This window comes from Peromyscus californicus, unplaced genomic scaffold (genome assembly GCF_007827085.1).
Source record: "Peromyscus californicus insignis strain IS unplaced genomic scaffold, ASM782708v3 Scaffold_6__1_contigs__length_162567912, whole genome shotgun sequence".
Taxonomy (NCBI): Eukaryota; Metazoa; Chordata; class Mammalia; order Rodentia; family Cricetidae; genus Peromyscus; species Peromyscus californicus.
Window position 1 is genome coordinate 101,303,904 of NW_026294584.1, and position 12,801 is coordinate 101,316,704.

General features: G+C 49.1%; 1 protein-coding gene across 1 annotated transcript; it reads left to right on the forward strand.

Annotated features, from left to right (window-relative positions):
* The first annotated feature begins 304 nt into the window (after window positions 1-304).
* Window positions 305-12,567, forward strand: Prokr1 (prokineticin receptor 1). Its single transcript, XM_052720149.1, has 3 exons — window positions 305-449; window positions 2,059-2,678; window positions 9,342-12,567. Exons 2-3 carry the CDS (start codon window positions 2,176-2,178, stop codon window positions 10,036-10,038), a joined length of 1,200 nt encoding a protein of 399 aa, XP_052576109.1. The 5' UTR covers window positions 305-449; window positions 2,059-2,175; the 3' UTR covers window positions 10,039-12,567.
* The last annotated feature ends 234 nt before the right edge of the window (window positions 12,568-12,801 follow it).

Consider the following 12,801-nt stretch of genomic DNA (forward strand, 5'->3'; position numbering starts at 1 on the left):
GCTCAGTGCTCAAGGCAGGCACAACCTGCTCTCCGTGTGCAGGGTAGTCCTAGAGTTGGCGCTCAGGCGACACACGGAGCCACCCCCTCTGCATCCAGACACTTCAGCAGATTCAACTACAGTCGACTCAGGGGCTCATCTCGGAGGAGCTCAAGGATCTCCAGAGTGGGGGGTAGTGAGTGAGGGGTGAGGACAGAGGGGGCAGGAAGGTGAGCATGATGCAGGGACAGCGGGTGTGGGAGGGAGATCACTGACTGTGGGCAGGAACATGGGGCGGGGCCAGTGCGCCGTGGGCGGGGCTGGCTGGCCTCAGCCGCTGCTCTGTGAGTCCGCCGAGGTAGCAGGAACTCAGCTGCCACGGAGCCTGAAAAGACCCTCAGAAGACAGAAGGGCTACTTTCCCTTGCTGCGGAGCTTCTGGGGAGAGACTGTCTTCGCCTTGGTTCACAGGTACCAACGGTCCCGGAGAAGCCCAGAGAACCACGCATAGGAAGTGAACGGAGCCCAGACTGCCCCCATTCACAGCCTTAGGTGAAGTAGGAGAGGGTCCCTCAGAACTGAAGTCCCAGCAGCACAAGACAGTGGGTAGTGGGCTTCTCCACAGAGCCGAGGACAGTTCCAGAAAAGACCGTGGGACAAATCCTCTAACCATCTATCTCCCTCTTAGGCGATTCTGGACCCTTTCTTTAAATTCCGACTTGGAGCAGTGATGGCAGCATGCTGATGGGGTATCCCTCAGAAGGGATATTTCTGGGCTCCCAGCTAAGTCCACTGGCCTCTCGGCTCTGGGTTCTCCCTCTTATCTGATTAGAGCAGAGCTGGGGGCTGAGCTGGCCAAGAGAGAAGGGCAAAACCCACTGAAGAACTGTGAGATGGAGCAGGTGGGATGAGCCTCCAGGGGTGTGGAGGGACTTTAGCCTTGTCCTCTTACTCCTGGACAGCAGGATTCCTGGGGGGTATCATCTTGGGGAAAACTTACTTTCTCCCTTTTCTAGGATCTCAGGTTTGGCTACCTTCTTCCCCTCTGACATTTAGGGTGCTTTCCAAACCCCAATCCTCTGCTGTATCCAGTTCCCTGGTCTGATGTCTTCATGTCTTGGGAGGGATGTAAGGGAAAAGTCAGCAAGGAGAGAAGACATTCCCTACTGACAGACCCTCTCCCCCTGCCCTGCTCTGTGGGAAACTGGTCTCTGATCCGGGCTCCCTCCCTTCCTTAGAGCTGGCCTAGAGGCCTGAGGACTGACTCCTGTGGTTCCGGGATGTAACACTGCCTCTCCAACAGTTCTGAGCTTTATAGACAGTATTGATCTGCCTGGGGGATGTTAAAACCCTGCGTGTTTAAGCTATTAACTGGAGGACACACCACTCACCCAGGGATTTTGCCCTCAGGTCTCCTTTCTAACCCTCTAGGTTAAGTGACAGCCTGTGATTGTGCCCCTGTGACCACTGCCTAGGACAAGCCTTGGCACATGATGTACCAACCTTATAGAGTCACAGCAGATTTCGACATGAGCACAGGAATCTTGGTGAGGAGAAGTGGCTGCTGGAGGGTTCTGTGGACAGGCTTCCACGTTCAGTTCTCCGTGGAGGGTTCCACGTTCAGGGCTCTGTGATTCTGCAGCTGTGTTTTGCAGACCCCCATGATATGTCCTTTCTTTCCAGATGTGGGAAGCAGCTGTTGTTATCGCAGAATGAGACTGTTCCACAGAGACAGAGTTCAGGCCGTCAGACAGGGCCTGGGGTTTGGAGCAGGTCTCCTCTCAGTCCCACCTTCCCACACTCACAGCCTTGGTCTTGGAGGAAGAGCACCATTTTTCGGTCTCCATTGGAGTGGAAATAAATGGAGTTAGAGTCTGTCTCTGCAGTCCCCCAGCCTTCCCCAGCTGAGTGGAAATGTGGTTTCCCCTCTCTCGTGTTCTCTCACTGGCCCCTTTCTTCCATCCATTAGCTGAGCGTACGGGGAGCAGGTGGCTAATGGATCTGCATAGGTTTCGGGATGATTTTAAACTCACCCAGGTTCACTCCAACATGTAGCCAACCGTGTGTATGTCTTTCAAAGGTTTAAAATGGAACTCAGAAACTGTGCCCCTCACATGCTGGTCAGGAAGATTTGACTCACCCAAGAAGCATCAAGAACCTTGGAGCTGCCGCTCCAGTACAGCGCCCCCTGGTGTTCATGGCAGCACCTGCCTGGATGGAGACCACCGTGGGGGCTGTGGGTGAGAATACCACGGACACTTCCACCAGCTTCCTTTCTGCACTTGATGCCCATGGAGCCCAAACTGCTTTCTCTCCGTTCACTTTCAGCTATGGTGACTATGACACACCCTTGGATGATGAGGAGGATGTGACCAATTCTCAGACTTTCTTTGCTGCCAAGATTGTCATTGGCATGGCTTTGGTGGGTATCATGCTGGTGTGTGGCATCGGCAACTTCATCTTCATCATTACCCTGGCCCGCTACAAAAAGCTTCGCAATCTCACCAACCTGCTTATTGCCAACCTGGCCATCTCAGACTTCCTGGTGGCCATTGTGTGCTGCCCCTTTGAGATGGACTACTATGTGGTACGCCAGCTCTCCTGGGAGCATGGCCATGTCCTGTGTGCCTCTGTCAACTACCTGCGTACTGTCTCCCTCTACGTCTCCACTAATGCCCTCCTGGCCATTGCCGTTGACAGGTGAGTGACACAAAGATGGGCACAGAGAAAGGGGGTTGGCTTTGTCCCTTTCTTTCCTGTAGTTGCATGGTGATGACATGCATCTGTATTCCCCATAGATGGGACCCATGGGGACTCAAAAGCTCACTGACTGAACGCCTAGCCTTATCAGGGCTGGAGGTAGCTGAGGCCTGAGTTGGACAATAGGAAAGTCTTTGATCACGGTCTCTGGATGTTCTCCTAGATAGGCCTGATCACAGCTTAGACAGGTAGGAGGAAGCGTTGAGGGGTGGGGCTAAGTTATAAGGAATTACTTCTTGTGTGAACATCTGGAGGGAATTCCCCATCTCATCTAGACGTCCTCTATTAAACTGTGATATCCCGGCACTAAATGGTTTTTAAATAAGATTGGGGGAGTTGTTTTGAATAAAAAAAGTTGGAGGGTCAGAAAGAGAGCATGTGGTTGCTTACTTTTGTTAGTATTGTCTGAATCCCACCTCACTTCACACCTATCATGCGACAGTACAATCTTCTGTGGAGATGGGGAGTGAGGTCAGTGGGAGCAGCTTCTGCGGGTCTTTCTTATTCTTAGATGTTTCACTTGGTATGAACTTGTGCTAATGAGCCAGGATCACTGTGATCAGGGAGTCTTTGCAAGCTTCTTGGTGCATTTGACTCTAACTACAAAGTACCTTGTTATGGTCTATGGACAGCTGCCCTGAGGGGCTAAGCAGGCTTCCATGTACCTTGAGACAGCTTGCCATCCTCTTCATCCAGAGAGCCTACAGCACAGGCTCTCTTTGTTCCAAGGCCCCAGGGCTCTGGGGTGTTTGACCTGGGCTCCAAGTCAGAGCAATGGAGCAAGTTTCCTGGCAGTACAACTGGGGGTGGGAAGGCCCATGAAAGGTCAGTTTCTAAGGAAAGGGACACCAAAGAGCCTGGCTTTAAGACCACTGAGGGGCAGAGCCCCTGCCTCCTTTCCCCAGAGGATGTCAGAGGGTCAGCGGCTGATGGGCCCCTGGTCTGTCACCTACAACAGGGATGTTGAGGTCCTCAATATAAGTCACCAACCTTGGGGCAGTTGCCCACTTACTTAAGCAAGGAATCCAAAGAAACCTAGCAGAGGATAGTGTCAGCCACGCTATCTGCTTCCCACGTGACTTTCAGGGCTGCCCAGGGCAGGCTCCTGCAGCTTTGCCTCTGGCATTCCTTGAAAATGGAAATGCTGCCTTGTCTCTTAGCACAGGAACAGGACAAAACATACGGGGTCATTTCCTGGACTTTCATATTAGTGACACAGCTTTACCCAGAAGATGCTCACAGGTACTAGAAGCAGGACAGGTAGGAGCCTGCTGTGACAGAGTCCTGCTTCTCTGTGAGATCCATTCACCACAGAGAGGGCTAACAACTGTGGGGGAAAGAAGCCAGGATAAACTGAGGAGTACTGAGGAGCTATTAACAGGGATATTGATGAACCATGACACAGGACCAATATCGTCAAGACAGCTCAAGCACATATCCCATTTTCACACCCACCTCTGATGCTTTGAAACATGGTATATATCTCTCTGCACAGTGCACACTAGACACACTGAGAAAGATGAATCAGGTCCTGCTCTGCTCTGGGGAGAGCTGGTGGTGCTTGGAGTGGCCTTCTGACTGTAAATTTGCATGCAGCTGTGGGGGAAAACCCCAGGTGCTGGCCTTCCTTAGTTTTAGGTGACTTTAGGTGACTACACTACTGCCCCAGAACCTTTAGTTTTTGTTGTTTAAATTGATATTTGTAATCTTTGCCCCAGATGGTTTTTATTTTACTATGTTGCTGTCATTTAATTTCAGTTTTGTGGTTCAGTAGTCATTAATTTTTTTCCTGTGAGCTATTCAAAACATAGTGATTTTTCAGGTTTGGTTTTCTTAGCTTTTAACCTCTGTATAACAAATAGACACACTCATTGTTAGAATGTCTTTATTTTGTTATGAAATTTCTGCAGGAATAGTTAGTGTGTGCTTGATTTGAACCTGCTGGTGCCCTTCACTCACTGTGGGGCTTTCCCCTGCTTACTGGTTATCTGCCTTCTTCCTGCCTCAGGCTTTGAGGACAGTAAGAGAATCTGATGTACTCGGTTGCTTTGAAAATTGAATGCAATCATATCTGCAATACAAGGTATTTTCTTTTTCTGTCTTGGTATTTTTGAGACTGGGTCTCACTGTAAAGCTCAGGATGGCTTTGAACTCAAAATTCCTTCTGTCTCATGCATCAGAATGCTTGGATTACAGGCATGTGCTGCCATGCTTGGACAGAGTAATGTGAAGTCAGATCCAACACCGAATAAGGAGCAGATAGCACGGTTCTTAAGTTAATATTAAAAAGACCACGTGACAGAAAAACTGAGTAAGCTGGAGGGTTTCCAGCGGGCTAAGGGTTGTTTTTATGATGTACAAATCACAATCTAAGGCTAGGAACTGGGCTCTCAAGCATGGCCTCGCACAACAGTTTATCTGCTAGTAGCACGGATTTAGTGTTTCTCTTCTTGCTTTCACTGTCCTTCTAGGCATCAAGGCTGGAAAGTTCCTCTCATCCTGGCCAGTGTCTGTTCTAGAGCATTTGCTCAGTTGTCCTGGTCACGCTCGCCCCTGCGAAGGCTCACTTGGCTGGATGGCCTTAGTCTTCCTCTGTTATTGATCTTCTGCTTAGAGTGTCTCTTGGTTCTGCCCAGCTGCCCCCTGCCAGACCCATCCTAGCTTTTATTCACTCATGCATGCATGCACTCTTTCAAAAAGAGTGTCTCTGTAGACTGACTGACTGCTCAGTGCTGGATGCTACTGCAAAGGCTGGGGATATGGTGGTAAACAGAGTAAAGCATCTCACTCCTGATGAAGCTATGCCAAAGGGATGAAGAGAGCTCTCTGTCAGGCAAAGAACTGTGGGAGGTGAATTCAGAAGTGAGAAACAAGCAAACAAAAAACCCAAACCAAAACAACAACAACAACAACAAAAAGCAGAGAAACACACCAGCAGAAACATCAAGAATGATGGAGAAGAGAGATAGTGTAGACGAGTCAGGAGAGGTGTCTCTAAGAAGACATTCGGATGACCCAGGAGTGACCAGAAGGTTCACTCCGTGAGGGTTGAGAGAAAGTGTCTCGGATAACAGGATTTGTAAGCACAAAAGCCTGGAGGCAGGAACAGACTCCATGGTTCCAGGAACAGAGAGAAGACTTTGTGGCTTAAGGGGGGTGAGCGAAGCTGTAGCCCACCGAATCTTCTTGAACATAACTGGTTTCTTGCTGAAATAATTGATACGTATTCCAAACCTTGCAAGCTGTGGACTGGAATGAAATGTCCTGTCAAAAGCAACATGCCTCGCTGAGTCACTCACACCTTTCTGCAAAGTTCAGCCCCGACCCTCTTACTGCATTTCCAGCATTTTGTTGCTTAGCCCCACACTGCATCTCAGTCTCAGGCTAAGTAAACACATCTTTGTCCCTTTCCCCAAAAGGTCTTTTCGGCAATGAAAGTTTCTGTTCACCCAGTACCAAACCATGGACAGGGTAAAGTTATTAAAACTAGCCCCAAGCTCACAGACAGCAAACGTGAGAAAAGGTGTAGCCAAAGATCATTCAAGGCAAGGAACTAAGACCGGCAAAGCCGTTAGATAATAAGCCAAGGTTTATTATTTAATAATAAACAGTGAAGTTTATTACTATTATTATGTGTTTACAGTGAAGTCTGGAGAAGGGTGGTGTACAGTGAACGAAAGAGGTGGTGCACAGGAGGTAGACTTTAACGTGGTCATTAACAAGTGATCACCAAAAGTCTTCTAAGAGGCCAGAGCACTGTTTGAGGAAGCCAGGAGGTGGGATCCCTCCAGAGACGGCGGGGTCTAGGGGAAGCCTGTGAACCAGGGACTGACTCTTCAGAATAGTGATCAAAAAGGATGGGGTCATATTTCAGAAGACATAAAACTCCACCAGACGATGACAACCTCAAGGAAGGGGTTGGCAAGATCCTGCAAGAAGTCCCCACCCCCACCCCAGCCCTTGGGCAGGGCCTCTGGGCCTCCTCTTTGATGTGGAAACAGCCGCACTGCTTGAGGTGTCTGTAACATTCTGGTCTGCTGCTTAGGAAATGCTGGGAGCCTCCTCTTCCCCTGGCCTGCTGTGCTGAGGAAACCAGTCAGCGTGTGTGTCCACTGATGTGCTGAGGAAACCAGCCAGGGTGTGTGTCCACTGGTGTTGAGTCATGTGGTCCGGGCTCTGAAAGCACACATGCCCCTGACGAGTTCATCACTTGGGGTCCACTACCATGCCGTGGCCAGCCTGGTAGATTCTTCAACGGCCACTCTCAAGTCAGACCTTGGATGGGGACAGGCATGGGGTCCCAACAAAAACACCCAGTCCACGGTTATCATGCCACCACTGCCCCTCGGTCGCCTTTATTCGTTGTTCTCTAGGAACTGTTGGCTCTGAGTGGATCTGAACCTAACCCCCTGCAGCGGTGGACACAGCGCAAGGGAAGCCATGCTCAGAGAGAGAGAGCAAAGGAGCTGCCAATAGTCTGACTGCCTCGAGGGATGGTGTAGGTAGAAAAACAAGTCTGTGGTAGAGAGGAAAGAGATGGGTTGCTAAGGTCTGGCGAAGTTCAGGGAGAAGGGAGCATGCCCCATCCTGCTGGGAAGAGAGGAAGCAGATGGCCTGGTAGAGAGAACGTGGGGTTTCTGGAAAGATGTGGGTCAACAAGCTATACAGCTTTCGATAGATCATTCCACTTCTTCATGCTTCTGCTGGCCTCTCCATCAAATGGGCATCTCTGCTCTTTTATACCTTTGGTAGGGTTGAGATTACCTAAATGAAAGTATGGGCTTGCTATTGTAAACTTCGTACTAATACGGAGTTCCAGAGCCAAGGCCAATGGAACTCTCCAGAACAGTGTTCTGAACTTTGCCTGTTGGTTCATGTATCAGTGACAATAGTGTTAACTGGGTGGGATCGTTGCCTGGGTGAGGGTCGACTGTATAATATGGCTAACACAATTTGAGCACTGGCACTCATCACTCTACTGGTTGTAGATATGATGTGACCAGCGGCTTCAAGCCCCTGCCATGACTTCCCTGCCATGATGGATGGACTGTAGCCTCAAACTGTGAGGCAAAATAAGCCCTTCCTTTCTTAAGATGTTTTTGTCAGAGTATTTTAATCACAACTTAGTAACTAAGAGATGGCACGTGTGTGTGTGTGTGTGTGTGTGTGTGTGTGTGTGTGTATGTGTGTGTGTGTGTGTGTGTGTGTGTATGTGTGTGTTGATGTGATGTGAACCCAGAGCCTCTGCATATGAGAGGAGACGAATACCCTACCACTGAGCCACACTCCAGCCAGCATGATGGCTGCTATGAAGGGTCCATGTATGCACAATGCCAACAGTGCACATAATCCTGTTCCAGTTCTCCAGCGCTAAGAAGTTGCCTGGAGTTCCAGGGATGCATGCTGGTGGCCTGCAGCAGCTATCTGGGGTGTCCAGAGGGTAAACATGCCCTATCCAGCTTCTTCAGACTCTTGAGAGCTGAAAGAGCACAGGGTCTCACTCCAGGTTCCTCCAGGTTCGCCCAGTGGGGGATGATTACTTGTGAAATTCAGTCAGAAAAACACAAGAAGGGACCTTTCTTCACATCAAAGTCCCGAGAAAGATGACCTCAAAGGGGTTGTCTACAAAGAGAACGGAATCGGCCTGGCTCTTCTTCAGGGCCCTGTCACCTTGCCATCGACTCTGCCTGGAATCAGCTATGGACACAAAAGAGTTTGTCCCCGGTGTTTGTCGGTCCTTCCCACTGCACTCCCATCCTTCTCCCAACCCTGCGAGCTGTGCAAAGCCTTCCAGGAAGCCGGAGCTCTCCGCACAAGTGTGCACTCTGGGAAGGGTGCCATCATACCACCCGGGTGACTCACAGCCTCATAAAGTGCTCTCTGCTTCCTGGACCACTGTGGTAACAGTGTAGGCTCTTTGGAGCGAACAAAAGCAGCATCTTTTACTGCCTGATGCTTTGTGGTTGAAAAAAAAAAAAGAAGTCCTGTATACGCTAATTGATTTTCACATCAGCCCTGTGAGTGGGGGTCTAAACATTTTCTGCCAAGGGTCTTGTGTCCTATAACCTTGAGAAAGTTCCTCATCTTTCAACAGCCTGTATCTTTCCAGGTGGAAAATGAGGTAAATACACTTTTCCTCTCTGCGTGCAGAACAATGCTTTCTAAAACCTGGAATGAAAACAAGACGTTGGCCCATGCTTTGGTCGGAAAGGGTGATTTTTCCTATCAACCAATTCAAGTTGGAGTTGTCAGGGCTGCTTAACTTTGAGCCTTACCAGCCTTAGGAGGATTGATGGACCACTGCCTGGCCAGAGACCTGTGGGAACTATAATTACTACATTTAAAAGTAATTTTCCCCAGTATATGACAGGTTTAAAACTTAGCTAGGAATAGTGTATTCATTATCACATTTAATCTTTAAACCACCCAAATACTTGGGCAGATGAGAAGTTAGAGGTGGAGCTGAGGTTTGCTGCAGAACCCTCGCCCGGCGCATCTCCCTCAGGTCACATCCAGTATCACAGGCGCGCATCTCCCTCAGGTAACATCCAGTATCACAGGCGGGCTCCTTTCGCAGTTGACTTCTCTTCTGTTCTTGCCCAGGTACCTGGCCATAGTGCACCCACTGAGACCGCGAATGAAGTGTCAAACAGCCGCCGGCCTCATCTTCCTGGTGTGGTCCGTGTCCATCCTCATCGCCATTCCTGCCGCCTACTTCACCACGGAGACCGTGCTGGTCATCGTGGAGAGCCAGGAGAAGATCTTCTGCGGCCAGATCTGGCCAGTGGACCAGCAGCTCTACTACAAGTCCTACTTCCTCTTCATCTTCGGCCTCGAGTTTGTGGGCCCTGTGGTCGCCATGACCCTGTGCTATGCCAGGGTGTCCCGGGAGCTCTGGTTCAAGGCGGTGCCGGGCTTCCAGACAGAGCAGATCCGCCGGAGGCTGCGCTGCCGCCGCAGGACCGTTCTGGGGCTTGTGTGCGTCCTCTCGGCCTATGTCCTATGCTGGGCGCCCTTCTACGGCTTCACTATCGTGCGCGACTTCTTCCCCTCTGTGTTCGTGAAGGAGAAGCACTACCTCACCGCCTTCTATGTAGTGGAGTGCATCGCCATGAGCAACAGCATGATCAACACGCTGTGCTTTGTGACGGTCAGGAACAACACCTGCAAGTACCTCAAGAGGATCCTGTGGCTCCAGTGGAGGGCCTCTCCCAGCGGGAGCAAAGCCAGCGCTGACCTGGACCTCAGGACCACAGGGATGCCTGCCACTGAGGAAGTGGACTGCATCAGACTGAAATAAGCAATATGGTACCACAGCGCCTCGATGCTCACAGCACCGAAGAGCTTGATTTTCTGCGATGGCAGAGGAAAGAGACAACCACTTAGGCATGCTATTCAAGGAACACCAAAGTGTAGAATTTCTGAAATGGATAGCTGAGACATTGTCACCAGTGGTCAGCATTCACTGAATACCTAAGTTTCGCGAAGAGTAGACACCAGTGAAAATCATTTATTTGACAGATGAAGTGGGGATTATAGCAAGGAAATGTGGTACCGAGTGTCTGGAAGAGAGAGTTTCCGAACAGAAGGCAGAGCAAGGTATGCAGGACTCACCGGAGCCACACGTGGTCCCAGCTCACCTCTAGCAGTACTCTTGGGCTTTCCTTCAGTCCCAGCATTAGCAAACCTGGAGCAAGAGTACAGAAGAGGTTCCCACTGGGAGGGACTCAAATGCATGTGTGGATACGCCAGGACTCATGGGCAAGTTCTGACCACCACCCCCGCCAACCTACGGCCACCTCTTAGGCCTAGAGCTCTGCATTAGACAGTGGGGGGCTTCTCTGGAGAATGGACGTGGGGAGAAACTGCATGGACTCTGTGTGCCATTTGGACAGGGAATTTGGAGTTCTGAGTCATATGGAGAGGGGAAATCTGGGCTCATGAGAACATGGTTCCCTTACTTCATGGTCTACTCACCACAGGGGGAAAGATGGTAAAGAGGAAGAGTCAGCTGGGACCTCCGAAAGCATGTGTGCAGGTTAAAAGATGCTGTGGTTCCATCCCTCAGGCACTGTGGCCTGGACCACTTACACTTCCCCTAGCGTTCTCATGCCTCTGTGCTTACGGAGCGTAGAAACCCTTGAAGGTAAACCTAGCACCTCACTTTCCCATTCCTGCTTGCTCTCCAATACGAGGTTTCAGCCCAAGCAGCCTATTTGGTGAGGTTCCTTCACTGGTATGATTGGGAGAAAGATTTCTTAGCCACTGGTGCCTGAACCTTGGTTTGGTCATGAGTCTGCAGATTCAGACTTGCTGCTCCTTTAAAATGAAGGTGACCTGGGAAAAAGTCACCACACCTCTGCTCTTCACTGGGAATGAAGACTTGCCTGTCAGTGGCATGTCTGGACACTCAGGAAAGGGGTTGGCCCCACAGGGAGCTCTAGTGACCCCACAGACTTATGAAAGTTTCACCCATTTGGTAACTTGCCTCCTTATTTTGGCATTTACACTTCTGGCCTGAGAAGATCTGAGGTCCAGCTTTGACTTTGTTGTCTACACAGAGACCTGAGATGAGCCTTCTGAAGACAAAGGTAATACTTAAGAAACTTTTTAGAATTGTTGTGAGATCAATCAAATAATATGTGGAAGACACGCCTTTAACAATTTGAATAGAAAATAACAGCTGCCACCGCTGCCACACCACCACGACCACCGCCACCACAACAGTGAACTCAGCAACTGTGGGTGCCTGGACAAAGGAAAACTTGTATATATGTATCTTATGTATAGATCCATCAGCCTCATCAACATCTCCCCTCAATGTTCTTCATGTGAATTATTTTCTTATGCTTCTCATAGCACATTGATACAAACAAGACCACGCTCTTTCAAGGCGGATTCATAAAGGGAGTGGCACATGGTCTCCAGACAGGAGTGGTAGATTCCAGATTAGAGCATCCTTGTTGCCAAGTAGACTACCTTTGCACATGTGCTCCCAGAATCAGATCATCCTCACACACCATCATCGCACACGTGCTCCCCTCAGCATGAACGATGCCTCTCAGCCTGTCGTTGTTCTCATGAGTATGCAGAGCTGTAGAGTGGCCACGCCCTTTCCTCGGATTTCATTAAAGGGCAAGGCGTTAAGACTGGGTGACACCCGTGTGTGTTTTCTCTCCAAATACAGGAAACTTTGTTTTTGACCATAAAGTTCTTTTTAATTGTCTATTTTCCCAGAAAACACATTTCAAAGACCCATTTATTTATTCTCATTCAGTACCCGACAGATTTACCTTACTTTAAATCAGAATTCTTTCAGAGGATAAAAATTCATTAAACTACAAATCTAAATTAAACACAGAGGGACAAAAACCCTATTTTTAATTTTAAACTTTATTACAAAAATATTGCAAAGACTGAAAGAAAAGAAAACTATATACTAAGATTAACCAGACCCAAAGACTCTTATTTTTTTAAGAATAAAACCACATATTACATCATAAAACGGCTAAGTTAATTTGGGGATTTAGAAATGCTTAGATGGTATAATTGACTGGGATTGTGTTCACTGTTCCTACTACTAGGGCTAAACAAGAGTTGACTCTGTTAAATTGTTTTAATCCATAACATGTGAACTCTTCTGCCTTTCAGCCTAAAATGTATCAAAATTTCACTTATCTGACTGTCTGTAATACTTCCGGATCTTAGTGTTTGCTTGCGATTTTTATGGTGAACGGTTGTTATCAAATGGGAAAACAGAGCCGGGCGGTGGTGGCGCACGCCTTTAATCCCAGCACTCGGGAGGCAGAGCCAGGCGGATCTCTGTGAGTTCGAGGCCAGCCTGGGCTACCAAGCGAGTCCCAGGAAAGGCGCAAAGCTACACAGAGAAACCCTGTCTCGAAAAATGGAAAAAAAAAAAAAACAAAAAAAAAAAATGGGAAAACAGTAGATGTACACAGATGATCACTGACTGTGCCTGTCATTTCTCGCCTCCTCCTATCCTTCCCCGAGCTCTAGTATGATGGTCTTTGAGATGACATCAAGTAGATTCCATGATCATAGG